The 25,939-nt window shown below is 48.5% G+C and overlaps 1 protein-coding gene across 6 annotated transcripts in view; it reads right to left on the reverse strand.

Annotated features, from left to right (window-relative positions):
* Positions 1–25,939, reverse strand: part of MTMR14 (myotubularin related protein 14) — a 49,794-nt gene that overhangs the window by 12,203 nt on the left and 11,652 nt on the right. For 4 of the 6 annotated variants that reach the window (XM_079795388.1, XM_079795386.1, XM_079795391.1 and 1 more), the window contains exons 4-17: positions 22,973–23,048; positions 22,602–22,662; positions 20,800–20,922; positions 19,713–19,786; positions 14,991–15,061; positions 14,233–14,307; positions 9,404–9,470; positions 7,620–7,705; positions 7,286–7,362; positions 6,996–7,032; positions 4,167–4,237; positions 3,375–3,433; positions 3,062–3,200; positions 2,181–2,360 (exon numbers count right to left, since the gene is read on the reverse strand). In XM_079795388.1, the coding sequence (XP_079651514.1) occupies positions 2,181–2,360; positions 3,062–3,200; positions 3,375–3,433; positions 4,167–4,237; positions 6,996–7,032; positions 7,286–7,362; positions 7,620–7,705; positions 9,404–9,470; positions 14,233–14,307; positions 14,991–15,061; positions 19,713–19,786; positions 20,800–20,922; positions 22,602–22,662; positions 22,973–23,048 (1,196 nt within the window). The remainder of the gene's footprint in view (positions 1–2,180; positions 2,361–3,061; positions 3,201–3,374; positions 3,434–4,166; positions 4,238–6,995; positions 7,033–7,285; positions 7,363–7,619; positions 7,706–9,403; positions 9,471–14,232; positions 14,308–14,990; positions 15,062–19,712; positions 19,787–20,799; positions 20,923–22,601; positions 22,663–22,972; positions 23,049–25,939) is intronic. The other 2 variants (XM_079795389.1, XM_079795387.1) reach the window with 1 other exon arrangement.

Consider the following 25,939-nt stretch of genomic DNA (forward strand, 5'->3'; position numbering starts at 1 on the left):
GCCTCTGAGGGAGGGGCCTTGGTTGCTATCCTGGACTGGCCATTTGAGTCTGTCGCCCAGTCAAGCGGAGAACCACCATTGAGACTCAGGGAAATAATCCCAAGATTTGAAAGGAGGCTCTATGGGCAGGAAGAAGGGAAAAATAAAAAGCTAAGTGTAGGAAGAGGTGATGGATTTCTGCCTCAGCAGGGGAGCCCCCAGCAGCTGGACAGTTAAGACCAGGGCAGAGCCCTAGCTGGTTTGGCTCAGTGGATAGAGCATGGGCTGTGGACTGAAGGGTCTCAGGTTCAATTCCAATCAAGGGCACATGCCTGGGTTGTGGGCTCGATCCCCCGTAGGCAGCCAATCAATGATTCTCATCATTGATGTTTCTATCTCTCTCTCTCTCCCTCTTCCTTCCTCTCTGAAATCAGTAAAAATATATTCTTAAAAAAAAAAAAAGACTGGGGCAGGGCCTCAGAGGTCAAGACCAATCTTCCTGTCCCCTTTCCAGTTGTCCAGCAATGCTGCTGGACAGAAAGAAGGCAGAGGTGATGAGCAAGAACTCCAGCCCAGAACAGGGAGGGTCACACAGAGCTGCAGCAGCTTGGACCTGCCCCAGGAAACCTGGGCATGCAGACAAAGGTGCATGGCAGTGGGCATACATAGAGGATGTGAACAAGCACAGGTATGCTTGCTCAGCGCCCTCCAACTCTCCCGTGCAGTCAGAGGTTGTGGTTTGTTTAACAGATTCAGCTACAGCACAGGCAGACATGTTAGTGCTCCAAGCTGAAGGGCTCACCTTCAGAGGTGAGTGCCTAAGACCCATCTGAACAGTGCCATCTGGAGCTCTACTGCCGATCGGCTCTGCCTACGTGGGGAGGGGCTCTTCCCCATCACCGGCTTTTGCCCACAGAGAAAAACGAGAGGATGGTGATGAGAGGGGAGTTCCATAGTTTTGGGTTTTTCCTTGTTAATATGCTTGTGACTTTGGAGCTCCTCGTTTCCTCCTTGATATATAGGCCTATTACAATAAAGGCCTAAAACTAGGCAGACTAGGCTCAAATCCAGGGTGGACTTCAATGCTTAGTCTCCTTAGTTATTTTTTATTTTCTAAAGTTTATTTACTGATTGATTTTTCTTTTTTGTAAATATATATACATATATTTTATTTCAGAGAGGAAGGGAGAGAAAGATAGAAACACCAATGAAGAGAATCATTGATTGGCTGCCTCCTGCACACTCCCTACTGGGGATTGAGCCTGCAACCCAGGCATGTGTCCTGACCAGGAATCAAATCATGACCTCCTGGTTCATAGGTCGACACTCAACCACTGAGCCACACTGACCAGGCAATACTTAAGATATTTCTGAAATGCCCATTTCTCCCTAGAATTTATTAAGGACCTCCTAAGTCCCACACTGCTTTGTTTTCTCCTGAAGGGTCATTCTTAAGGCTTTAGAAAACAAAGCAATTCACAGAATTCTTTCCCTGGGATATGACATGGAAAAAGAGGTATGGAGTCAGCTCAGAAATGCTTTCCCCAAGTGTCAGACCATCCCTCAAACCTAAGCCCTGCCTGTGCCCAGCTTTAATATGATCTAGGAGACAACATTCCTGCAGCAAATCCAGCCACACCTGTCTATCGTGGCTGAGTGGCTCCCGTTCCAGGTATGCAGTCTCCTGAAGTTCGCCCCAGCCTCACATGTCTAGCCTGCTCCCTATTAACTGTTCTCCTCACTGCTCCACCAATTCAGACATAGAATGTGAGAGCCAGAAGAGACTCAGGATCTAGATCCATCTCTCATGAGAATGTGAGGTCCACAGGGAAGGGGGTGGGGTAGTGGGCTGAGACCTGCCAAAGGCAACAGGTGAAGGCAGCCCCGACTCTGCCCATCTCATCACAACCACTAAGCCTTCTGAATTCCTCACCTGCCAGGGTTCCGGGAAGGAGTCTCAAGCCACTCTACAAAACAGCTCTTGCTCTGTACCCAAACATCAACCCATCCTCCAGTGAGTTGGTCTCCAAGGTTGTCAATTCCCCCTAGCCTCCTAGGTACACCGCCCACCAGGCTGCATGCCAGGAACCCTGTCCTAAGACTGCATCCGAAGCACCACCTCAGGTGCTGGAACCCTCCTCTCCAGCCTTATTGATAGGGGAGGGCTAGCCACCTCCTCCATTAGAGGCTCCGGAGCTCACCTGGCTTTGGGGACCTCCAAAGGACTGCTACCTATCCTGAAAAAGTTGTCAGAATGGTTCGAGGAGGAGGAGCTGGAAGACTTGGCTTCTATCAGCCCCTGATGGGAAGGCAGGCGGTCCTCCGAGGGCTGTGGCCGGTTCCAGAGCACACTCTGCGGAGAGGATGAGTGGCTCTTCCTCCTGCAGTGGAAAGAGTAGGGCTGTTGGCCAAGGGGTTGCTCCAGGCAAGCCCTTGGCCTACTTTCACTAAGTCTCAGGGCCCAGTCTTTACTTCCAGTGGGAAAATGCCACGTGGGAGTGGGCATACATCAGTACTCCCTTAGGCTCAGCCACGGGCAGCAAGAGCAGGGTCTTCACGGAAGAACTGTGGCATCCAATTAATGCCTACTGGCCTTAGAGCACATGTTACAAAACAGATTCTTAACTAAGTTCAGTAAAGGCCCCTCCCTCCAAATGTTATACAAAATCTTGAGCCATTTGTCTAAGGAGAAAGTCATCCGATTCTCAAAGGAGTTGACTCAAGACCCCAATTCCCAATCATCATTTTGTATTCACCTGTTTTCTTCTTTTTTCTAAACTGGCCCCCTCCCCCCGCCCCCACTTCTCAGGCAAATAATACAAGGGAGCTCCTCCAGGGAGTCCTTTAACATTCAGCTTTCCCTCACCCAGCCCTGTCGCTTCTCCCTTTATGCTCCTGGGCCACCACAGGCTGTGCCCCTCACCAACCAGATGGCTGGCCTCCAAGGCCCAGAAGAGACAGCAGGGCATGGAGCTGTGCTCTTAGTCCTACTGTCATGGGCCCCTTTGTTCCTGGGACTCCCTGGAGCTGGTGACCCTGGGCCACAGCTGTGAGCAAGCTTAGTTCCAGCCTGGCCCCTCACCAAGCTGCTTGAGTCTGTGCTCCTGCAGGGACCAGCTCTATGGCCTCATAGGTGAAGCTCCCAGCGGCTCCTGGGGAGCTCTCCATGACCAGAGAGAAGTCACTGCCAAGGCTGGTGGTGCTGCCACGGTCCTTTCGTCCTGAAAGACGCCAATGCCATCAGTTCACCACATTATCTTCTCCCACGACAGGTCCCCCACCTCTTTCATACCATGTAACTGGAGGAAGAAGTTTCTAGAACAAACAATTCCTGTGTGGTCTATACTGAGAAAGATGCACAGAGGAAGGGTAATCTGCTAGGGCCTGTGACTCACTCAGCATGTAGATATCTTCCAGGTTGAAGCCTGAATCCCGGGCTGGCAAACTCTTCCTCCTGTAAACAGAACCCAGAACGGTGAATTGCGGATTGGGCTGGGGTCTCCTTTGTCCCCTCCCCCACATGCTGCCTCCCTGGGAAAGGAACGCCAACCCACAGAGGCAACTCACGGAGTCAGGTCTACCTGGAGTGTTGCAAAATACCAGACCCACTCCAGGCAAAGCCTGCCTCCTCCCTGTCAGTTTGGCCCCTTAAGAATTCAAGTCTGGCCAAACACACCGGGAGCCTGAATTTGGAAGGCAACGGAACTCAGAAAAGCCACAACTCTCACAGGGGTCCTAAGGCAATTGCCAGGCTGGGAGCAGACTCTGCTGGCAGCGATGGGCTGCACAGTGAGTGGCCCAGACACGCCTTACAGTAGCCCAGGGAAGGCAACAATCCTCTTGCCTTTGAGAAATGTCTGCTTTGCTGGGGTGTGGGCAGTTAAAGTCCTCCTGTCCTTGGGCTGGCTTTTCCTACAGCGAATCACCTTGATCTCCTAGCTCTCAGAGACCACTCATCTGTCCACAGACCTTTCGGACAGTGTAACTGCAGGCTGACCTTGGTTATACCTCAGAAGAGCCTCTCCCCCAGGGAACCCTGCCCTGGCCTCAGAGGGAAGGCCAGAAAAGGCCAGCCCACCAAGCATGCAGGGAAGCAGGGCAGGGATAAGGTGGCAAACAGGACCCTGCCTGCACAGTGGCCCTTCCCAGCGTACCCTGGTCCCAGTGTGAGAGAGCAGGCTTCTTACCTCTGTGTCTTCAGAGAAGAGAACTCCTCAGAGATGATATGCTTCAAAAAATTGAAGCAGAAGAAGAAAATCTAAAGAAAAAAAAAGCAATCCCCATGAAAACATAGCCTTCTCCAGAGAAGAATCTAGGGGGCAGAAGGTGCAGGAGAGGGCAGCCAGCCCCCCTAGTCAGCCCTCTGCTGGATGGCAGCCCTGTTGGGGACCCTGCTGGATATTCTGGTCTGTAAATGGTACGGGTGGTAGAGAGGGCTCAGCAGACTACGCAAATGCACTTGGGCTGGGGTGAGGGAGGACAGGATTGCAAGAAAGTAAGCCATGGATTTTCACGCTCTTCAAATTCAACATGCATGTTCTCAAGATACAGAAAAGGATGAAGAACACAGCAGCTTCCCCTCTCTGCCTCTCCCCAAGAACCCCAGGGAGAGAGGCTAACAGAGGACAGCTGGGACAGATTATTTTGAGTCAGGAGATTAAATGAACACCAATTAAGGAACACAACAGAAGGGAAAGGAATCAGATTTGGTAGGGGGACGCCCAGAACTAGTGGTTCAGGAGAACCAGGGGTGAAGGACAGCCTCTGTCTAGCCCAGAGCCTGCACTGCTCAGGAGTTGTGAGGGGCAGGTCTAAGGCTGAGGTGGGCAGACAGGAGAAGGCTGCTGACCTAGCCCCACCGACCTTCTCTCTCCCAGCCATCACCCTAGTCAGATGGACCTCCACTGAATGCACACAAGGCAGTCTTTGCAGTTTTTAAACTCCCCAGTGATTCTGAAAAGTGTAGTGCATGTACCCCTCATGGTATCCCAGAGCCCCATATGATCTTCTCAAAGAAAAAAGAGGGAACATCAGGTCAGTATGAAAATGTTGTATTACATAATATTAAATAGATGTTTTCACCAAGGACTTTTAGTCTTTAATATGCTAATGTGCTGCGAATCTCAAAGACAAGGGAGACGAAGAGTGCTATTTAATAGGCCTGTTTTTTGTTTTTATTTTTTAAAGCATCAATGCCTTCCTTCCGTTTTTTTAAAGATAATGTCAAGTCTAATCTGCCTAATATACAAGCTGGATTTGTGAAGCATGTTTTGCCTGGGTGCTGCATAGTAAACAGAGGTGTCTTAAAATAATTGATGGGTAAGGTTAAGAATGGGCCTGACCAGAAGGGTGGGAATGGGGCAGGGAAGGGCAGAGGGGAGGCCTCAGTCAGAGAAGACCTGCCAGGGATGAGTTAACACGCAGGCAACACCAATGGGCTGGTTGTCACAAACTCGCCAGCACCTGCCCCCAGCTCAACAGCCCCTACTGAGCAACCTACTGGACAAATGGAAACTCTTCTTACCCCACCTCCCAGGTACCCTCAACGAGGGTTATGAATTATAAAAACTGCAGACATTCAAACGGTTACATATAAAATGCTGCCGTGCATCTTTCTGTCTCAAAGAGAGCAGCTGCCCCTCCCCTCTCGCACCCACCATCTCCCTCTTCCCCCCACAAAAAGATGAAGAGGCCCCAGGCCATGGAGGGCCCCTCATCTTGAGGGGTTGCTGCAGCGAAAAGTATCAATGTCTTGAGTGTCTGGTGGGGGTAAGAGAAAAGCCCACACCCTGAAGACCAGCCCTCCCAGCTGAGGAGACCTTTTGTATACGCTGAGACATGGCCAGGATTTAAATCCAGACCCCACAGGGCTTAGCCTCATCTTCTGTGGAGTCTCTGAAGGCAGAATGTGGCCTGCTTTGGGGGTGCGGGAGATGGCATGGAGGGCAGAATGTCCTGGAGCACCAGTGAGTCTCAAAACAAGAATGCAGAGGGGTTTTACCTGCCAATTTCAACGCCAAAGTCAATGCCTCTAACAGAGTTCACAGAGGCCTCTCAGGAGCTGGCTTATGAGCTCTGCAGCCCTGGCAGATGCGATAAGTGCTTGGAGGAAGAGATTAGGAAGGGGCAAGGAGCAGCTATGAGAAAGGAACAAAAGAAGGAGGCACAAGATAAGATGCCTGGGAAAGACGGCACCTCAGGGGAGTGAGAAAGATGCTTCAGGATTCTAAGCGGGGACCGGGGACAGAAGAAAAAGAGCTAACACTGTGTGACGGCTCCCACGCTGGGCATATGCACTCATTCTCTGTGTGAGGTAGCATAATCCACTGCAAAAGACTCAAGGTTATTCACATTGCCCAAGGTCACCCAGGTAATAAGTGGGACAACTTAGATTCAAACTCAGGTCTGACTCTAATCTGTGTGTGAGGAAAACAGGGGTACTCAAAAAGGCAAATACTGTGAGAAACAGCAAAACAGATGGTGAGGGCAGAGAAGAGCAGGAAGAAGCGACGACTCCTCAGACAGGAAGCAGGCCCTGGAGCCCAGCTGGCCATGCCTGGGCTAGGGCTGAGCTGGCAGTGAGGAGTAGGGCATGGATGGCCCTGGGGCTTAAAAGTTGCTGAGTGAATGTGATGAGAGTGGGGGACAGGGAAGAGCATCTGGGTTTTAGCAGAAGGATGAGGGGCACAGAAAAGGACTTGTAAACTGGTTCCAGAGCTGAGTGCAGGAAACAAGGTCACGCGTAAGGAAGGCAGCAGAAGGAAGGGGAAAAAAGCTGCCACACGAAGGTCACAGGGAGCGTGTGGGCAAGCATTATCTCCCAGTGCAGAGGTGTAGAATGGGGCTACTGTGCTGATGTGTTTCCTGCCATGCTGCCTAATCCCATCACACATTGGGAAAGCAAGTGCCCCTAAAGTGTGGATACCAAGCAGACCGCCATCCTGTCCTTCTTAGGGTGAAAGAGCCCAAGCTCTCAGAGCCCTGGCATGTGCTCGCAGACTGTGAGCAGTACCCACCTCCTCTCCTTTGCTGAGCCGATCTACCAACATGTGCCTGCAACAAAAAGGCAAGGAGGTCAAAGACAGCAGCGCTGAGGCAGGAGGGCAAAGGGGAACCCAAGTCACAGGGACTGTGGCTTTGACACCAGCCTCAGGTGGGGCCTGACCTGCACCTTTCAGTTTTTCTCAAGAGGGTGGGAGTGTCCTCACTTCCAACACTAGCACAGAGGCCACTACACCCATGTACACACAGAAGCAGTTCTCAAGGCACTGCCCCACCCAAAACCTGACATTCCCCAAAGACTTACCCAAAGAGGAACCAGTCATAGGCCACAGTTAGGTAGAGAACCTCAGCAGGCTTCAGGGACGTGTGGATGAGCCCATCCTGGAAGAGGCCGGGGAGACGTGCCAAGATCAGAAAGATGCCTTCCCGGGACAAAGCCCCTCCTCGTTCCAGGAGCTGAATCACAACTACAAACCCAGTGACAACAAGGCTGCCCAACAGCCCAGAAAAAGGGTTAATCACATCACCTTACTCCAAATCTTCTCTACTTTCTGGAGACAGTCCTAACACTCCCAAAGGGTAGATCGTGGTAGGGGCCTCAAAATGCTCCCTGCCCCAGCCCAGCCCAGCATACTCACAGCCCACAAGGAAAGGCGCAGAAGAGAGATGAAGAGGGGGGTCCGATCCCAGCCTGAGATACAGTGTACCAGCAGCCCGCTGTCATCTACTCAGGAAGCACAGAGCAGAGGCCCAGAAGAGAAGCAAATATAGCGGATGAGAAGGAAGCGTATCACTCCCTTGGCCTGGTGTGAGAGCCAGGCCACCCCTGGTCTCCCTCTTCCTCCCCAAGATTCTCCAATCTAGTCCCACAAAGGGATGGGTGGTGGGTACCCATCTGTCTGCAGCATCCCTCTCTTCTTTCTCCTGCTACAGGTTCTCAGGGTACTTTTAGGGAAGCAGTGATGCCTCAACAGTCGCCCTGCCCAGGTCATTTAGGTGGGGCTGACCTGCATGTCACCGCCCAGCATTTCTCAGGGAGGGTAGTCCAGATATTTTAGGGCAAAACAATTCAATGTCCCAAGAACATTTAGGATCCGTGGCTAACACCTGCCAAATGCTAGTGGCCCTTTCTTGTTCCTAAGACACCCAACTTTCCAAAAGCACCATGAGGGGCAGTACAGCCCCAGACAGAGAACCAGTGCCTAGCTCCAGGCACAGGAATGACTCTGGCAAACCTGGCCACAGTGACTGACTCAGAGACGGGCACTTGACCCAAACTGGGCCACTGAGCATGAGCTCGGACAGAAGCAGTCTTCTTCTGGGGACGTTAAGATGGCAGGAAGCAAGTCTGGAAGGGTTGTGGGCCATGAAGCTAATTAGACAATGGGTATGAAAAACAAAGAGAGGTTCTTTGTGGTATTAGGTGCTTGGCTATGCTCTTGGGCCTGGTTGGTTATATAAGCTAATATATTCTACTTGTTCAAGCAAGTGCAAACCCACAGAATTTTATATGTTTTTTTTTAAACATATATATATATATATATATATATATATATATATATATATATATATATGTAGTATATATTATTGATTTTTTTTAAAGAGAGGAAGGGAGAGGGAGAGAGTGTTAGAAACATCAATCAGCTGCCTCCTGCACACCCCCTATTGGAAATGTGCCTGCAGCCAAGGTACATGCCCTTGACCAGAATCGAACCTGGGACCCTTGAGTCCGCAAGCCAACGCTCTATCCACTGAGCCATACCGGTTAGGGCTTAATATATTTTTACTGAATTCAGAGAGGGAGGGAGAGGGAGAGAACAATAGAACATCAATGATGTAAGAGAATCATGGATTGGCTGCCTCCTGAACACCCCACACTAGGGATTGAGCCCACAACCCAGGCATGTGCCCTTGACTAGAATCAAACCCAGGACCCTTTAGTCCACAGGCTGATGCTCTACCTACTAAGCCAAACTAGCTAGGGCCAGAATTCTTGATTGATATTGAGAAGAGTCAGCCTGCTCCAGAGACATCCAATCAAAATAGCCAACTTGGGTAGGTTGACTGGTCCTCTAAGGCCTTTTTCATGTGCCCAATAAGAAGCCAAGAATCATTTTCTCTCATCTTTCTGAATTAAAAGAGGCCATTCTGGCCCCCCACAAAACACTGACACTCAAAGGTCAGCTGGTGCTGTGCAGAAACATCCTGTATGTGGTTCAGATAGTAACGAGTTCATAATTTTGTTTTCTAGGGTTTTAAGGACATGGAATAAAGCTGCCAATGGACAAGGGAATCCCCACGTCCTTCTACCATAGAGCAAAATACACTTCTGTGGCCCCAGCAAACACACATTCTCAATGTCATGACCTGGGAACAGCCAGGGGATCCAATGGCTTGAGGGCTCAGACAGAGGCAGACTCACCGTCGCTGTTAATTATGGAAAGCAGCAGTTTCAGGTAGTTTTGTGTTTGTTGCACCAGGTCCCAGCTCTGTAGGAGAAGAAAGATAAAAGGGATCTAAGAATAGATATTTAACTCAGACTGAGAATTTGAAGTTTAAAAAAAAATAAAATGCTGAGTTATTCTGGGGCAACAAATCCCAGATAACCAGAGACTTCATTCCCCATTCTGAGAGCTCCTTCCACCTTTCCCTGCACCCTCACCCCACAGGTCCCCCTTACTCATGACAGTGAGAAAGGGGAAGCCAGGCACAGCCCCACACCCACAGCAGCAGTCATCCGGTGGCCTCCTCTAAGCCCTGGGCTCCCCACATGGCTCTCCAGGGGACGAACAGAAGGGAACAAAGAGCCTTGAGCTGGTGGCCACTGTTGCTAAACAGAAAGAATCATTCCTTCATTTGCTAACACATCACAGAAACCAAGGAAAATATCAAGCTTCTCATCAACCATGTTTCATTTGCTTTTTACTGCTATTCACTGCATACCCTGTCTTTTGATGAATAATAAATGCAGTCTGTTAGGCAGACAGAATCTTTTAAAACAGGAAGCCCATGAGGTGGGAGATGAAAAACAGGCAAAAGCTGTAAAGAGATTGGGACCTCTGTCCTAGCCCAAGAGGTCTAGACCAGACGCTCTTAGAAATAGTCCACTCGGATCTGGAATTCCATGGAGGGGCTTGACCCAGTTTTGCAGCCCCTTCCCCCACGTGGGGAAGCCTCTCAACACAACTGTTTATCCGTGTTCCAGGGCCGTGCAGAGAGGGCGGATATGCCAGTGAGAGCGTGCTTCCCGGGGGGAGGGTGAACACGACACCTGTAATTGGAAAGGTTTTCCCAGGAATTTAAAACAGGCTCATTTATGTGACCCTCCCAGGGCCCCTGGCGAGTTCTGACCCACTTTCAGCAGCTCCAGAGACAGTGCTGCACTAATAAAGCCATTACCCGCAGGAGCACAGGGTCTCCACTCATCTGGCTCAAGCGTGTCAGACACCACTGCCAACAGATTTCCTGAGAGCTGTAATTCTCGAAGTGGGAGGAAAAGCAGGAGCAGGAGGCAGGAGTTATGTAGCACAAAGCCCAGGGAAGTCAGGCGGGCTGGGGAAAGACTGCAGCAGCGAGGAGTGGGCAGGACCAAACAAGGATCAGAACCAGGTGGTTATTCAAAGGGGACACTGACAACCAGGGAGAGGCAGCAAATTCACAATGAGCTCAGTGCTGGGAGAGGAGCCATAGGCTGGAGAGCGATGGGTTGGTAGAGGCTCAAGGTCACAGAGCTAAGCTGAGCTGGGGCATGAACCCAGCCCTGCTGGACTTCGAAGTTCACATTCTTAGTCACATGCTACACTGCAGGGACTTTTCCAACAATAACAAAGAAATAAAAGTTTGAGGAGATTGCAGAATGTGAGGGAGACCTGGGAAGTGCACTAAAATCTAGGCTGACCTGACTCTCTTATCCGACATGATCCATAAGTCTCTGAGTGTGGAGGTGTGCACCAAGTGACTTATGTTTTTATGCCTGGAGCACTCTTCCCCCTGACTGGAAAGCTCATATTCTCTGCAGTCTTCTTCTGCGGCCACTGGTCAATACCTCTATTATGCAGGTGATGGTTATTTTGTTGCCTCTTCTCCTACATTGAGCCCAGCAGGGACAGAGACCATTTTGGCATCTCTGCATCTCCAAGGCTTAGTGCTTTAGGGACTATGACACACCTGGAGAATGTTCCTTCACTGCCTATTCACGGTCAGGGGCTAGCTTGAGAAGCAGACGCTGGAAGGGGTCAAAGGGCACAGAAAGAAAAAGCAGACCTCTATGGAATTCAATCTGGTTGCATAGAGAGCTGCAAGACCACACGTGTCTTGCCACAAGCACTCTCCCACTTGTGGACATCAACGGGTGAACCATGGGCCCTGGGACACCGTGGCGAACAATGACCTCAGCCCTCACGGGGCTGCAGGAGAGGAAAGGCAAAGTGAACTGCTGCAGGTGGACTGATGAAAAGAAGACCTCTAGGATGCTGCGGGACCATGGAGTTGGTGGGCTGAGCCTAGCCTGATCCGGGGGACCAGTAGGGAGCACTTTTTGGAGGTGGTGACATGAATATAAGAAGAAGAGAGGGAAAGTGGACGAGTGTTTCTGGCAGAGAGAATGGCATGTGCAAACCTGGAAAGCACTCTTCCTTCAGGGGCTAAAAGGAGGCCGGTGTGGCTGGGGGAGAGGATGGCCATCCACAGGAACAAGGCTGGGACATGGGAGCCGGTGGGCCACATAAGGGTCCTGGATGAAAGCCAGTGGTGGGGGCCTGGCTGGCGTGGTTCAGTGATTGCGCACATGCCCGGGTGTGGGTTGGATCCCCAGTGTAGGGTGTGCAGGAAGCAGCCAATCAATGATTCTCATCATTGATGTTTCTCTCTTTTTCTCTCTCCCTCTCCCTTCCTCTCTGAAATAAATAAATAAGTAAACAAACAAACAAACAAACAAAGTCATTGGTGGGTTTTAGGGAAGGGATGACTATGAAGACCTTGCTCCGTGATTTGAGTAGTGCTATTTGTGAGGCCCTTTTCAAGTGCTTTACATTCACCATTTCCAGAGCCCCTCAATGCGCCCCACATTCAGATATGAGATTCTCTTGAGATGACAGTGGCCTGGACTAGGCTAAGAGAGGGAGGCAAGAAGAACTGGAGAGTTTCACCAGGGACAGAGATTTAAGAATTGATGGGATGTGGCAATGGGCATGGGGGGAGAAAAGCACCCAATTTTCAAGTTTGAGCATCTAGGTAAATGGTGGCGGGTCTGGCGGCACTGTGGGCAGTTTGGCCAACTTGAGTTTGAGATGGCAGCCCAGAGGGATACTTGCAAAAGGTGATGCAGATGCAGATCACCAAGAGAGGCCTGGCCTGGGTAACCTGGCAGTGGGCTAATAAGTGAATGATGTATGAGTGAGGAGTAATGGGGAGTCCTGGACCCCCATGTGAAGGGGCTGAAAGGCCAGAAACCACACCTGGCTGAGGAAGAGGATGGTAGGAGGCCCAGTGAGACCAACCAGTTGAGCAACTGGGGAGGCTGGAATCCTGAGAGGAAGCCCTGCCCTTCTCCTTTTGTGCCTAGAACGTTATTAGTGTTCACTCCCTTGAGTTAGCAAGCTAGTAAGTAGCCTAGTTCTTAATTATCACAAAAATCAGCCTGGCATTTCAGTTAAGAGGACACTTTCTCACAGTGATCATATTTGAACCTCGCCACAATGCTGAAATAGAAGTTAACTCCACTTTCAGAGAGAACTGAGGGCACTTGCTCAAGGCCACAGAGCCTTGCAAGAAAGGCTGAGCAAGCTAGGGCCTAGATCCAGGGCTTCTGTCTACTCAGCAGAACTCCTCACACACAGGACTCCTTTCTAGAGAAACAAACGTCCTTGGCAGTGTCAACATATCGAACCCCTACGGTTGCACCTTACTTGATGAGGAAGTAGTTTATCAGATCTAGTTTGTACCCACATAAGGAGAAACAATGTGCCAGAAGGGAGAGCAAGTGTGGCTTGGGGTAGGGCCTACTTGAGACCTCTGCATATAATAAATTAAGAAGGAAGCCTGCAGATTCCTTTGGCCACTCACTCTGTCCAGGTACAGTCTGGGACTTGAGACCAGGCAGCAGGGCCCCCCAACCTGTCCCTTCCCCAGGCTGCTGGGGCACAACAAACACTGGCCTGCTGTCGTTCCCAATACGCCCTTGTAGAAAACACCTGCATAGAGACCTGACACCACTCTCATTCACCAAATAGTCATGGAGGATCTGCTCTGTGATTGGGGGCTGGATGTGTAAGATAAAAGCAGCACAACCTCTACCTTTACACACCACCTGCTACTAGGAAAACAGTCTAAGATCATATGGGAACACATAGCTGCCTAAGAGCTGGGCTGGGCCTCTCTGAGAGACCTCAGGGGTGGATGGGGTGGAGGAAGGGAGGAGGGAGACAGGAGGTTTCACTGGCTTGGTCTTTCCAGCTCTAGATTCTGTGCTGGGGACGCACAGGCGGTGGCTGCTCGTACTCCTGGAGCTCTGTCTACTGGAGACGGGGAAGCAGATGTCTAAACCAGTGACCATATTTCAGTGGAAAATTCCATGATAACTTTGCCTAGGAGTCAATGGGAATATGGATACAGGTATGTGACCCTCCAGGTGTGGGGGAGAGGACATCAGGGAAGTCCTCCTGGAATGGACACTGAGCCAAATCCTGAAGGCAGTGTGTCAGCCAGGCAGAGGGAACAGATAGGGAAAACAAGGCTACTTGTCCTGGCTGAAGCAAGTGACAAGGAACTGCTGACGCCTCTGGACTTGTACAGCGACAAACACAGTAAGTAGATAGATGGATCCAGCCAGTAAGACTAGGGCCTCTTCCATGGTAGCCAGCGACAGAGAGGAGCACAATGGAAATAATTTTGAAGTTTTTATAATCAAATGAGGTCAGGCAGCTCTGCACTTCCTCTGGCAGAACACACATTTAAAAGGAAAAAGGAAAAAAAAATTACTAAAGCCCAGAGCTGGAAAGCAGACACCACGAGGTCCTCTGGAAACAGAACCCCCTGGTGGACACAGATGTTTGAGTCACGTTCAGAAAGCTTAGGTTTTCTGGGCCAAGAGCGAATCAGGAGAGAGAGTCAACAGATGAGCAGTTCCTCCTTTCCTAGGCAGTGCAAGGTTGGAGGCACCAGCCAGCCTCCCGGTATCTGCATGAGGGACTGGCACCAAGCGTCCCCTTGGCCCATTCCCTTATTCTGCCCTGCTCGAGTCGGGCCCCTCACCTGATACTGGCTCCAGTCAATGTTCAGAGAGCAAGTCAGGAACTCGGGGATGCTCAATGGGGCATCGACGTAGTCCTGGGGACAGAAAAGACACCCGTGAGATTCGGGCTGGCCATCAGGAGAAGCCCTGGTGACAGGGCAAGTTGTGGCCCTGAAGCTGTGGCTACCACAGGCAGCCAGGATGTCCCTCCATAGTGCTTGCCCCCTGAGCCAGATGCCTGTGCTACCCTGGGAGTGAGAGCTTAAGGTGAAAGGGACCGGATGTTGCTGCTGAGTGGAGCTTTCCGTTTAGCAGCTCGAGTGTTTACCGCTGAGACAGATGTGATGGACCTGTGCTCAGACCCAGCATGCTCCTGTGGCCTGCTCCCACCGACTGGGGAAGGAACAGGTGTTGGTCCCACTCTTGACACAGATGGTGGAGCAAAGGACTTTTCCTATTTTGTCCCTGAAAACGCCTTTACAGAAAGGGAGAAATTAAAGGGGAAAGGAAAGTATATATAATGTGAATGTAAACATGTACATACAAGAAGAAGGAGAGAGAAAAATGAGACTCATTTAGGGGAAAGGGGAGGGGAGGGGAGGGGAGGGGAGGGGAGGGGAGGGGAGGGGAGGGGAGGGGAGGGGAGGGGAGGGGAGGGGAGGGGAGGGGAGGGGAGGGGAAGGTCCTTGTTTTCTCCAAAAAGATTGTTAGCTGTTCTCCATAGTCTCCCTTTACAAAGAAACATAAGACCCAAGCCTACAAATATTATTGTTCATACCTGCTTCCAGTTAAAAATGAGCCCTTCAGCCATGTAATCCCGATCCTTATATTCCTTGAAAAATTCACAGCCTGGAAAAGAAGGGCAGAGTTACGACACCACTCTTTCCAGCCCAGTCTCCTGAGATGCCCCTGAGTGCTGTAGGACTGAGGGGGCCACCAGCTTCTACACATGGTAGGCCCCAAGTGAAGCCACAGTTGACCTGGGGGTGGGGGGTGGGGACTGGAATGGGCAGGTGAGAGATAGTCTGGTTGCCAGTTACATGCCTTCCCAAGGACATATGACCTGCCTGCATACCTCTCTGTATCTCTCTCCATCTGTACTCACTGATGGAGTTATTGGTTACAACTTTCTCGTTTCAGGTCCCCTGTCCTACATGCCCCTGAAGTGTCAACAGCCAGCAAACAAAAACATGGCCTACAACTGTCAGCACCATCTCGGCAATTTGTGTAGTTACAGATCACTCCCCTCCGCTCTGACACCAAACTCGCAGGCTCTCAGTGAGGGCTGAACACTGTAACGTACTGGAAAGGACACAGACAGTGCCTGAAATGTGACAGGTGCTCAAGAGACAGGTCCAGCTCCAACAAACCTGGCCAAGATGTGCTTTCTGTATCATTTGCTAGAAAAGTGATAACCTCCACTAGGGTAAATCCTCAGGAATATAGAGAGGAAATGTGGAGAGAAAGGGCTTAGGCAACATTCCCAGCTTCAAATCTCAGCTTTTAGCTTAGCTCTGGGACGGCGAACAAGTTGTTTAAATTCTCTAAGCCTTGATTTTCTCATTTGTAACATGGTTAAGGATAAAATGAAATAACACATATAAAACACCTAGCACAGCTCTGGTACAAGTGGCATTCAAATGGCAGCACATTAGCATCATGGTGCTGCTGCAACAAGAGCCCACAGTGCCAGCCCGCAGCTTACAGGCAGCTGCCTGACTCAGGAAGCATGCGGCTTGCTCTCACACCGTAACACAGGGACATCCTTGGGCTGCTGTGGCTTCGAGCCCCAAGGATGGGAGAAGGCATCTTGAGAGTAGCTTCCTGAAGTCACTCTCAGTTCCTCAAGCAGGACAACACAAACTTTGGGGGGCACATGGCTTTGGCCACAGGTCTGTTTGGTGAGGTCCCCAAAGGCAAAATAGTTGTTCAAATTCTGTGGAAGTGGCTACAAGCCAAAAATATTAACATGGAACTCTCCAGCTACTCTTGGGCCAAGTTCCTGTCTGAGGTCACCCAGGGAAGAAAGAACAGGTCCTTTGGAGATGAAAGTCACATGTTTATAGACTTGGCTCTCATCCCACACACACTTTGCACTCTAATCCCCCAAACCTCACTTCTGGCTCCGAAGTCAGGAAACAATCCCAGCTATAATACTCCAGCCTATTCCTGGTACCTCACTGGGAGCAAGAAGAAACATAAATATCAGACAGGGGCCCTGAGCTTATGAGCCCAGGTTTAGAAGACATAATTATCTCTCAGAGCTCCTGTGAAGTGTTTTTCCCCCAAACTCGGCTGCTCAGATCAACACTGCAGGCTCTAGAAGGAGCTCTGACTGGCCCATGATGCAGAAGCAATTTTTTGTGAGAAAAAAAATAGAATTAAAATAGACTCAGTACCCAGGGCAATTTCTAACATCCATCACCTGAACAGGCTTCTGAACATACTGAGAGGCAAGAGCAATGGGACCAAAAGTGGGGCGAGAACAGCCGCACTCAAGGAGACAAATTAAACTCATGCTGGGAGTTTTCGTCCCATCTATTTCGGTCCCTGAAGGAAGTGCTCCCAGAACACTTCCCATTTTCAAGGGCCAGTCTAAGCTCAAGTTGGTTGGACAGAACTAGAACTGATACCATCACAGTTCCTGTCTGGGCTTCAAAGTCATTAGAGGGTTCAGCTGAGACTCCTCAACCTCAGCAAAGTATATTTTATGACTTGGTTTGGATAATGGTAATTTTTTCTTTTTATGAAGTGATACAGGCATGTGAAGAAATTCAAGAACTTAAGTATAGCAATTAAATGTGCTTCTTCAGCCGGCGTGGCTCAGTGGTTGAGCATTGACCTATGAACCAGGAGGTCACGGTTTGAATCCTGGTCAGGGCACATGCCTGGTTGTGGGCTCGATCCCCAGTGTGGGGCGTGCAGGAGGCAGCTGATCAATGATTCTCTTTCATCGTTGATGTTTCTATCTCGCTCTCTCCCTTCCTCTCTGAAATCAATAAAAATGTATATATTTTAAAAAGTGCTTCAGTCCCCTTTTCTGCATGTGCAATGGCAACTCTCCCATCCTTGGCTTTATTTATTATTTAATTAATTTTTTATTGTTGAAAATATTACATATGTCGCTTTTGGCTTTATTTTTATTAATCCCTCCCCTCAATACATAAACTATCAGATGTAATATATAAACATTTTTAGATGTAGTATATAAACATTGTGTAGGCACTTTTCCCCTTACATAGCTGAAATTGTACTACAATACTACAGTGTGTATGTACTATACACACACTTTACAGCTTCTCTCTGGCATATCTGCATTGCCAACATCACTAGCCTTATGCTTTGGGACCATAATTAAGTAAAATAATGGTTACTTGAACACAAGCACTGCGCTACCATGACAGTTGATCTGATAGTTGAGGTGGCATAAATACTGTGGATATGCTGGATAAAGAGATGATTCACATCCGGGGCAGGACAGAGAGGGACAGTGTGAGATTTCATCACACTACTCAGAATGGCATGCAGTTTAAAACTTATGAACTGTTTATTTCTGGAATTTCCCACTTAATATTTTCAGACCGTGGCTAACCACGGATAACCAAAACTACAGAAAATGAAATCACAAATAAGGGGGGACTACTTTATATAATCTTGTATCCTGCTTAGCATCTTAAGCATCTTTCCATGTCAAAAAGTTAAAGCATTTTTCTATGACTATGTAATATTCCATTCTATCAAAGGCTGTACCATCATTTACACATTCATTATTCTGATTAATGAAAACATTTCCCACATTTTGCTGGTATCAACAGACACTGTGATGAACATCTTTACCCCCAAGTTGGCAGGATTATGGCCTAATGAATAACTGAGTCAAAGGGTGCTAACATTTTGGGAGCCTGTAACAAGCTGTTAAACTACCACAGAAAGGATATTGTGCTATTGTTCTGAAGTAGTGGTTTTCAAACTTCTGGCAAAACTTTTTGTAATTACGTCCTTAGAACCAAAACATAAAAAAAAAAAGAACCAAAACATAAGCAAAGAAAGCAATGTCTGGTTCCTCAGGCAACGCGGACTTTTCTGCAGAGAACTTCAGTCTGTGAAGTCTCCCCAAAACATCTCCCGGGAGTCACAGCCTGGTCAGAAACCAAGCTCTACCGGACAGCTCGAGTGGACACCTGGTTGCACACTCCTGCCCGGATGCAGCTCTGCTGCTGGCAAGCTCCTGGCATGACTGCTGTGGTCAGCATCTGCCCACAGTGCTCTTAGGGAAGAGGAGCTGCTCTGAGCCTCTCCTCCCAGGTACCCGTGGTTGGCCTGGTGTTTACCAAGCACCTGTCAGGGATGGGTCTGGCACTTTAACCTGAAATGAGCACCATTATCTTCATTTTATGGAGAATGAAACAGATGCTCAGAAGGGTTAAGGGACTTGTTCAAGGATACACAGTGCTACAGCTGGGACTCAAGCCCAGCTCTTCATGGCACCAAATGCTACGCTGGCAGAGAAGAATGAGGAGAGTGCAGTGGAAGCCGTTGTAAGAGTACCAGGCCATCCAGGGTCAGCAACTTACACTGATGAAGATTCACTCTCCCTGCCAGGCACTAGATGAACTTGTAGTTCTAATGAGAAAGCCTCTTGGCTATACAGCAACCTGCTGTCACCGGCCTGCCCTTGCTATTGACTATGTGGCTCCAAGATGAGGAGACAAGGTCCAGCACAGGACTAAAGGCAGAGGCTGGTGCTGAGAAGCAGGAAAGAGTATACTTCCTGCTGCTTGCTGACAGTCTTACACTGCTGTTGGGGCTCCTTGGACTCCCTGGCTGAACAAACGGGTATAGCCAGCTAACTTAATTGTTACCAACTGGACCAATACAGCTTTAGTATCCAGTGCATAGAATACTGCCCACAGGTCACATACACGTCTGTGCGCCGAAGACAAACTTGCAGCTAGCTAGCTAGCTCTATGCACACCAAAGTGCTTTGCAACATGGTGAAGCCACCACCAACGACACACAACTACGTGCAACCAGGGGTAGAGCAATGATACTCTTCTCCTACCAGAAGAGCCTTGCAAAAAGGGTCACATCCGCTGGGGCCAGACTAGCATGATTTGTTGGTGACCCTGAGTACTCACAATGTCATTTTCTACCTTGCCTGCACAGAGCACACTGATAAACATGGTCTCATCTAATCTTCACAACAAAACCCTGAGTTAAGCCGCACTGAGCTCCAAATGACACCCGAGAAAGCCTCAGGCTCAGAGAGGTGAAGTAACTCGCTCAACCCCTAGGTCCCTGCGAATGGAAAGCCTCTTCCAGGACAGCGCCCTACCCTGAATGTGACCGCCTCTGTGTGGGAGCCATGGTGTGCTATGCTGACCGACAAGATCCTTCCAGAAAGCTCTGGGACACTAAGTGAAAAGGCCTACGACGGCCTCCGAGAGCCCCGGGTCCTTGGAAGCCTGCCACTTGACTAGACCCTGAAAAGACTCCCTACCTGGATACGGGATGGAGAGGAGAGTGAAGTCGGCATAGCGCTGGGCTTTGTCCACCTTCTCGGAGGAGGTTACACTACAAGACAGGACATAATGTGTTATGACATCACAACACAGACACACCATTCCCCAATGAGTACTGTAACAACTTAAACGAACCTCTTGCTAAACAAACTACTCTTTAGAGTTACAATGATTTCTTTCAGCAGTGTTTACTTTGAACAATTAAGAAATGTAGCTGCCCCTACCCTAACATACCAAGCAAGAGGTTACTCTCCCTCTAATACTGCAGCGAAACAACCAGAACCTAAATTTGCAGAACAACCTTCCACCTAAGTCCCACAAGTGAAGGCAGCACAGCCACTTTGACCTGGAAGGTGGTGTAAGACGAGAGCCAAATAACTTTGGGGGCTCTCACCTCAGTACTCACTGAGGACACTCCGAAACAGGGGGAACAAGCAGCATCTGAAGGGTAAAGACTTAGGACTGTCCTGGCAGATGAAGGAGGAGGGATAAGAGATATTCAGATATCTGTAGAGCTTATGCCTTATTTTCTAGGACAACCTCAGCATAATTAAAAGTCAATATTATAAAAAAATGTTCAGAAAATCTACAATTTCATCACCCTCACAAGGGTTCCAATTTTTCAAGTTCTGCCTTATCACATGAAGCTTTGTTCCATATGCGAAGTAAAAATTGAATATACACTGATTTTTGTTGTTGTCCCACTACAAGAGACTCTAATCTACCAGAGATGGTGTAGAACTTGGAGCCAAAGGAAAACCTTCAAGGGTGTCTCAGAGGAGGCAGCAGAGCACAGGTTGGAGACTCCTGGCTCCTTCGTTACTATCTGGATGAACTTGAGCAAGTTATTTAACTTCTCTGTGCTTCAGTTCCCTGCCTGCAAGATGGGCAACACTAGAACCTGTTGCAGGGCTGTGTAAAGGTACAATGTAAGGATGACAGAAAGCTCTTAGCACAAGGCCTGGCATGTGGTGAGCCCTCAGTAACCACTACGTACTACCACCAACCCAAAAGCCTGTGAACACATCGCTTCTGCCCATTTCACAGTGGGTGCCCTGTACTTACTTCATGCCAAACTTCACCTTCTTGTTCTCTACCATCAGGTCACAGATGTATTTGACTGACAGGTACCGAAGCAGCTTGATGTCATAGCCTCTGACCTTATCAAAAAGATGTGTGTCGGAACTTCTGAAACAAAGAGCCAGAGGGACAAGTTGCACTGCACACTCATTCAAAAAAAGAACTGGGGGTTGGTGAGCTTGTTCAAAGAAATACAGATGTTATGGGCAAGAAATTGTTTCCCTTCTCCAGAAAATGGAGGGAAGGGAAGACAGAAAAACTGGTTCTAGAAAAAGATTTGGAGAAGGTGACTTTCTAAGAGATTACCTCCTCTGAGATGCATTTCAAAGAAGCAAGTTGCAGCCCTGAACCAGGGAAAGGCTTTTTGGCCCAGCTTGACATTAAGCCAGAAGACCCAAGATAATCTCCAAGTTCTAAAAAGCAGCAAGCTGATGGCTGATAGAGTATTTGAGCTTCCATTATAGAGTTTATATCCCTCCACCTTTATGACCATTTTTAGCCATGGCTCGCTCATATCGGAACAGACTGAAATGCTTGGTGGCAGATGGACTTTTTAAAGCTTATCTTATCAACTGAATGTGAGATACTAGCAACTGAATTCCTTCTATTTAGCAGGCCTATGAAGCCAGGAGAAAAATAAAATTCTCCTAATCCCCCTTTTGATCAGTCACACAGATTAAGGCAAAAGTAGAATGAGCAAACAGTCCCCATTAACTTTTTTTATGTCCACTGCTTAGCTGTCCCTAGCAGTCTCCTCACCAAAAAGTATAAGCTGTGGAAGAAGGCCTGGCTGATCTCGGGGGAAGAGCCAAACATTCCTGAGCACAAGCCAGGCCGCTGCTCTCGGACTCACAGGCAGAACCCCAGGCACAGTGTGAGGCCTTCCAGGGACTGAGCCATGATGTGGGGCAGCTGATCTTACTAGGGTGATCATGTGCATTCCAGGGACACTTGATACCAGTTAAAGACTTCCCATGTGGTGCAGACCATGCAAAGGAGCTTTTCCAAAATATCCTATACTGCTGTTTTCTAAGAACATTTGGAAAGAAGTATGAACAGTGTGAACCAGCCCATTTCCTGCCTTTACGGGGGCCTAAGGTATTTGTTTGTTTGTTTGTTTTTAATCCTCTAGTGAGACATTTTTCCATTGATTTTTAGAAAGTGGAAGAGAGAGGGAAAGACAGAGAAATATTGATGTGAAAGAAACACATCAATTGGTTGCCTTCTGCACATACCCCAACCAAGGCCTGGGTCAGGGAGGAGCCTGGAACCAAGTTATGTGCCCTTGACCGGAATTGAACACAGAGCCCTACAGTCCACAGGCCAACGCTCTATCCACTGACCTAAACCGGCGAGGACCTAATAAAGCTATGGAGCGTCTTCTCTCTACATCTCTCACGTGGGTACGGAAGCACTTGCCCTGTGCCTCAGCACCAAGTGTGCTGTGTGACACCTGGCAGGCAAGCTGGCCTTCACCACCCTGGCCACACTCTGGAAACTGTAGGGCTTAAAGACACACACACGGGGTCTGGACTAGGACATTATTTCTGGGATCCTGATGTGAGCCAGGGTGAAGAGAGACTGCTCATGTATTCAATAAAGTCCACTTTGGTGTGAAGCCACATGATGGAGTTCAACAACCCTGAATTATGGACTTAGCAGTGGGAGGAAGGGAGCCAATCCACTCACCTGGACCAGGGATGAATCTGAATCAGTATGAAAAGGGCCACCACTGGTCAGACACCCGACCCCAACACCAGCCCAACCCATAACAATGTGGCACTGACCGGAGAGCACAGTCCTCCTCTGTGATGTCCTCTGCATCCGCCCAGGCATCATCTGCACCCCCTGCCAGAGAGAGAGTCTGTGAGCACCGAGGCGGTGGATCCAGGGGCTCCACCCAGGGAAGTCCTGACCAGCCTCCCCCCACCAGATCCACCCCTACTGACAGCCTTTGTGTCTCTTCAGCACCAGATGCCCCACATGCTGGCAGTCTTCTAGGCCAAACATCTCCTTGGGTGACAAAAGAAGGCACCTAGCCTCTCCCCAGCTTGCTCCCACCCTCTACCGATGCCACATGCCACTGTGGCTAGGGGTGGCCATTCTCTATGATTGGGCCCTTGTTCTTAAGTCACAGAGGACACAGCTTAACAGTCACCTGAGAAAATATAGTTGTAGCCAGTTCGTCCATACAGCTCCCCCCATCCAGCCAGCGTGGCCGACCTGCAAATGTGCTGGGAGGAAAACAGAATTTTCAGGGTCAGATAGTTTTCTAGTTTTTTTTTCCCCCCCACCCCCAGCTTTACTGAAATATAACTGACATGACATTATGTAAGTTTAAGGTATACAACATGTTGATTTGGTGCTCTCATATATTGCAAAATCATTACCACCATACTGTTACTTAACACCTCCATGATGTCCCATAATCAGCATTTCTTTTTTGTGGTAAAAACATTTAAACTCATCTCTTAGTAGCCCTGGCCGGGTAGCTCAGTTGGTGTATCATCCTGATACACCAAGGTTGTGGGTTCGATCCCGGCCGGTGCACATACAAGAATCAACTAATATATGCATAAGTAAGTGGAACAACAAACTGTTTCTCTCTCTAAAAATAAAATAAAATAAAAATCATCTCTCTGCAGTTTTCAAGTATAACTACAATCACCATGCTATACATTAGATCCACACAGAACTTCTTTGTCTTATAACTGGAGGTTTGTACCCTTTGACCAGTCAGTTTTCTGAAGTATGCAGTCAAAAGAACACTTGGACTCCTCTGATTCTTCCAGCAAAATGGTGCAGGAGCACTCACTGAAACCTTACCAGCATCAAGCCCACAGCAGTCAACTAGAAAGGTGCCTATATATAATCTACAGCCTCTGTCAAGGGGTATCTCCCCAGACGAGTAGCACCAGAGTGTTACTAACTGTGATACATTTAGAGGTTGTCACACGTGTACTTGGGTAAGATTTGATGGTTACACCATCTGTTCACTGTTTCCATGAGCCCATGAAGTCCATGCAGCAGGCATTATTGCTGCTTCACAGGCACAGGCAGGTGAAGTAATGCGTAAGGTCACACAATGAGATCTGATCTAGACCCACCTACCTCCAAAGCCTGTGGGCTTACGGTTACCTGGAACTGTTTAGTGCTGGGTGGGCAACCTTTGAAGCAGGAAGGCCAATAAAGGGAGAAATGCTTGGGGTCTTTTTTGTTAAAAAAAAAAAAAGTATATATAATTTCTTTTCTCTCCTCAGTATTAAGGAAATGTAGCTAGAGATGTGCTTACATATTCTTTTACTCTTTTCCTCATCACTGAAGTGTTTTGAGAGCTAGAATTCTAGAAACCACCAACCGGCATGAACTTCAATGCATCTAATTTTAAGGCTTCATCTTTAATTAAATTGTGTTCCAGGAGATCTAGTAGAGTTGGGGAATGGAAGGAGATAACTGGGGCTGGGGAAGCAAGCCAGCCCAGAGTTTAGCTAAAGGCTGGGGGTGGCAGTCCGAGTAGCTGGGCGATTACACTAGCGAACGAAAGCTGCAAGGTGACAGGGTGAAGCCATTTCTCTTTTTTTAAAATATATATTTTATTGATTTTCTTACAGAGAGGAAGGGAGAGGGATAGAGAGTTAGAAATGTCGATGAGAGAGCAACATCGATCAACTGCCTCCTGCACACCTCCTACTGGGGATGTGCCCACAACCAAGGTACATGCCCTTGACCGGAATCGAACCTGGGACCCTTCAGTCCCCAGGCCGACGCTCTATCCACTGAGCCAAACCGGTTAGGGCTGAAGCCATTTGTCAATGTAAAGTGGGTCCCAGGAAGACCACAAACAATGCCTCACCTTCTCTACCTGTAAGCTAATGGGAGGAAATGGCTGTGCTCCTACAGGAGCGGGGTGTAAGCGGGAACTTCTTGCTTTCTGAGGTAGTGGCAGCCTGGGGAAGGGGGCGGTAACAGAAGAGCCACCTGGATTTAACCTGGGGCTGGGTGGGGTGCTCTTCAATGCTGGGGACAAGAACGGATTTGTGGGAAGGTTGTCTGCAAGTCTAAGGGCTTGGGCTGGGATTCCTGCTGGCCTAGGCAGGATGAACTCTGACAGTGGATGCTTAACTTGTTCTAGATCCAAAAGCATTTTGAAAATCTGATGAAAATAGACTTTCTCCATAAAAAAAAAAAAAAAAAAGACACACCAGTTTACCTACATTTCAGGGGTTTCTGGACTCTCTTCCCAAGTGTATCCATGAACCCATCTCCAGCTCTTGTTTAAGAGCCCCTGTGCTAAGGTGACCAGCCAAAAATTAAGAGCAGCAAAGTAGAGAGCTGTAGCAGGGAAGTGTCAAAGACCCTGAAGGTAACGGGGCATGTGGCTTGAGTTCCACTGGCATGTGTTATCATGCCTACCCTTTCCCATCATCTAAGCTGCTGGCACCAAATCTCACTCTTCTTTGCCATTTTTCTGTAAAATATTTTCAGAGCGGGCGCATACCCTCTTTGGTGGTTGAGCTCTGGGACCGTTTCTTGAATTGTTGAAGGTTCAGATATCTCTTTCTGCTCCAGTTCTCCCACATCCCTTTGATTTGTCCTCGTCTTTTGGTAACTGAGGCAGCCAGAGAAGTAGCCAGATAGAAAAGAGCAGATGAGTTGGAAGGTCCTGGCCTAGTGCCTGAGGAAAGCTATACACCATTGCAGAGTCTAATTCCTGATTCCTCTCTCTAAAAAAAAATCAAAATATATTTTTTTTAAAAAATAAGTAGTATAAATTGGTAGTTACAGAATAGTCATGGGGATGTAAAGTATAGCATAGAGAACATAGTCAATAATGTTGTAATAACTATGTATGATATCAGATGGGTACTAGACTTATCAGGGTGATCATTTTGTAAGTTATATAAATGTCTAATCACTGGGTTGTACACCTGCAACTAACATAATATTGCACATCAACTATATTTTAAAAATAAAAAAATTTAAAAATCACACAAAAGGTAAAAAAAATTCCAGTTATAAAATAAAAAGACACTGGGATGTAATGTACAATATGGTATTAGAGTTAATAACACTGTACTGCATATTTGAGAGTGACATAGATTTTTAAAAAAATGTATTTTTATTG

The sequence above is a fragment of the Cnephaeus nilssonii genome (genome assembly GCF_951640355.1).
Source record: "Cnephaeus nilssonii genome assembly, chromosome: 17".
NCBI classification, from domain to species: Eukaryota; Metazoa; Chordata; class Mammalia; order Chiroptera; family Vespertilionidae; genus Cnephaeus; species Cnephaeus nilssonii.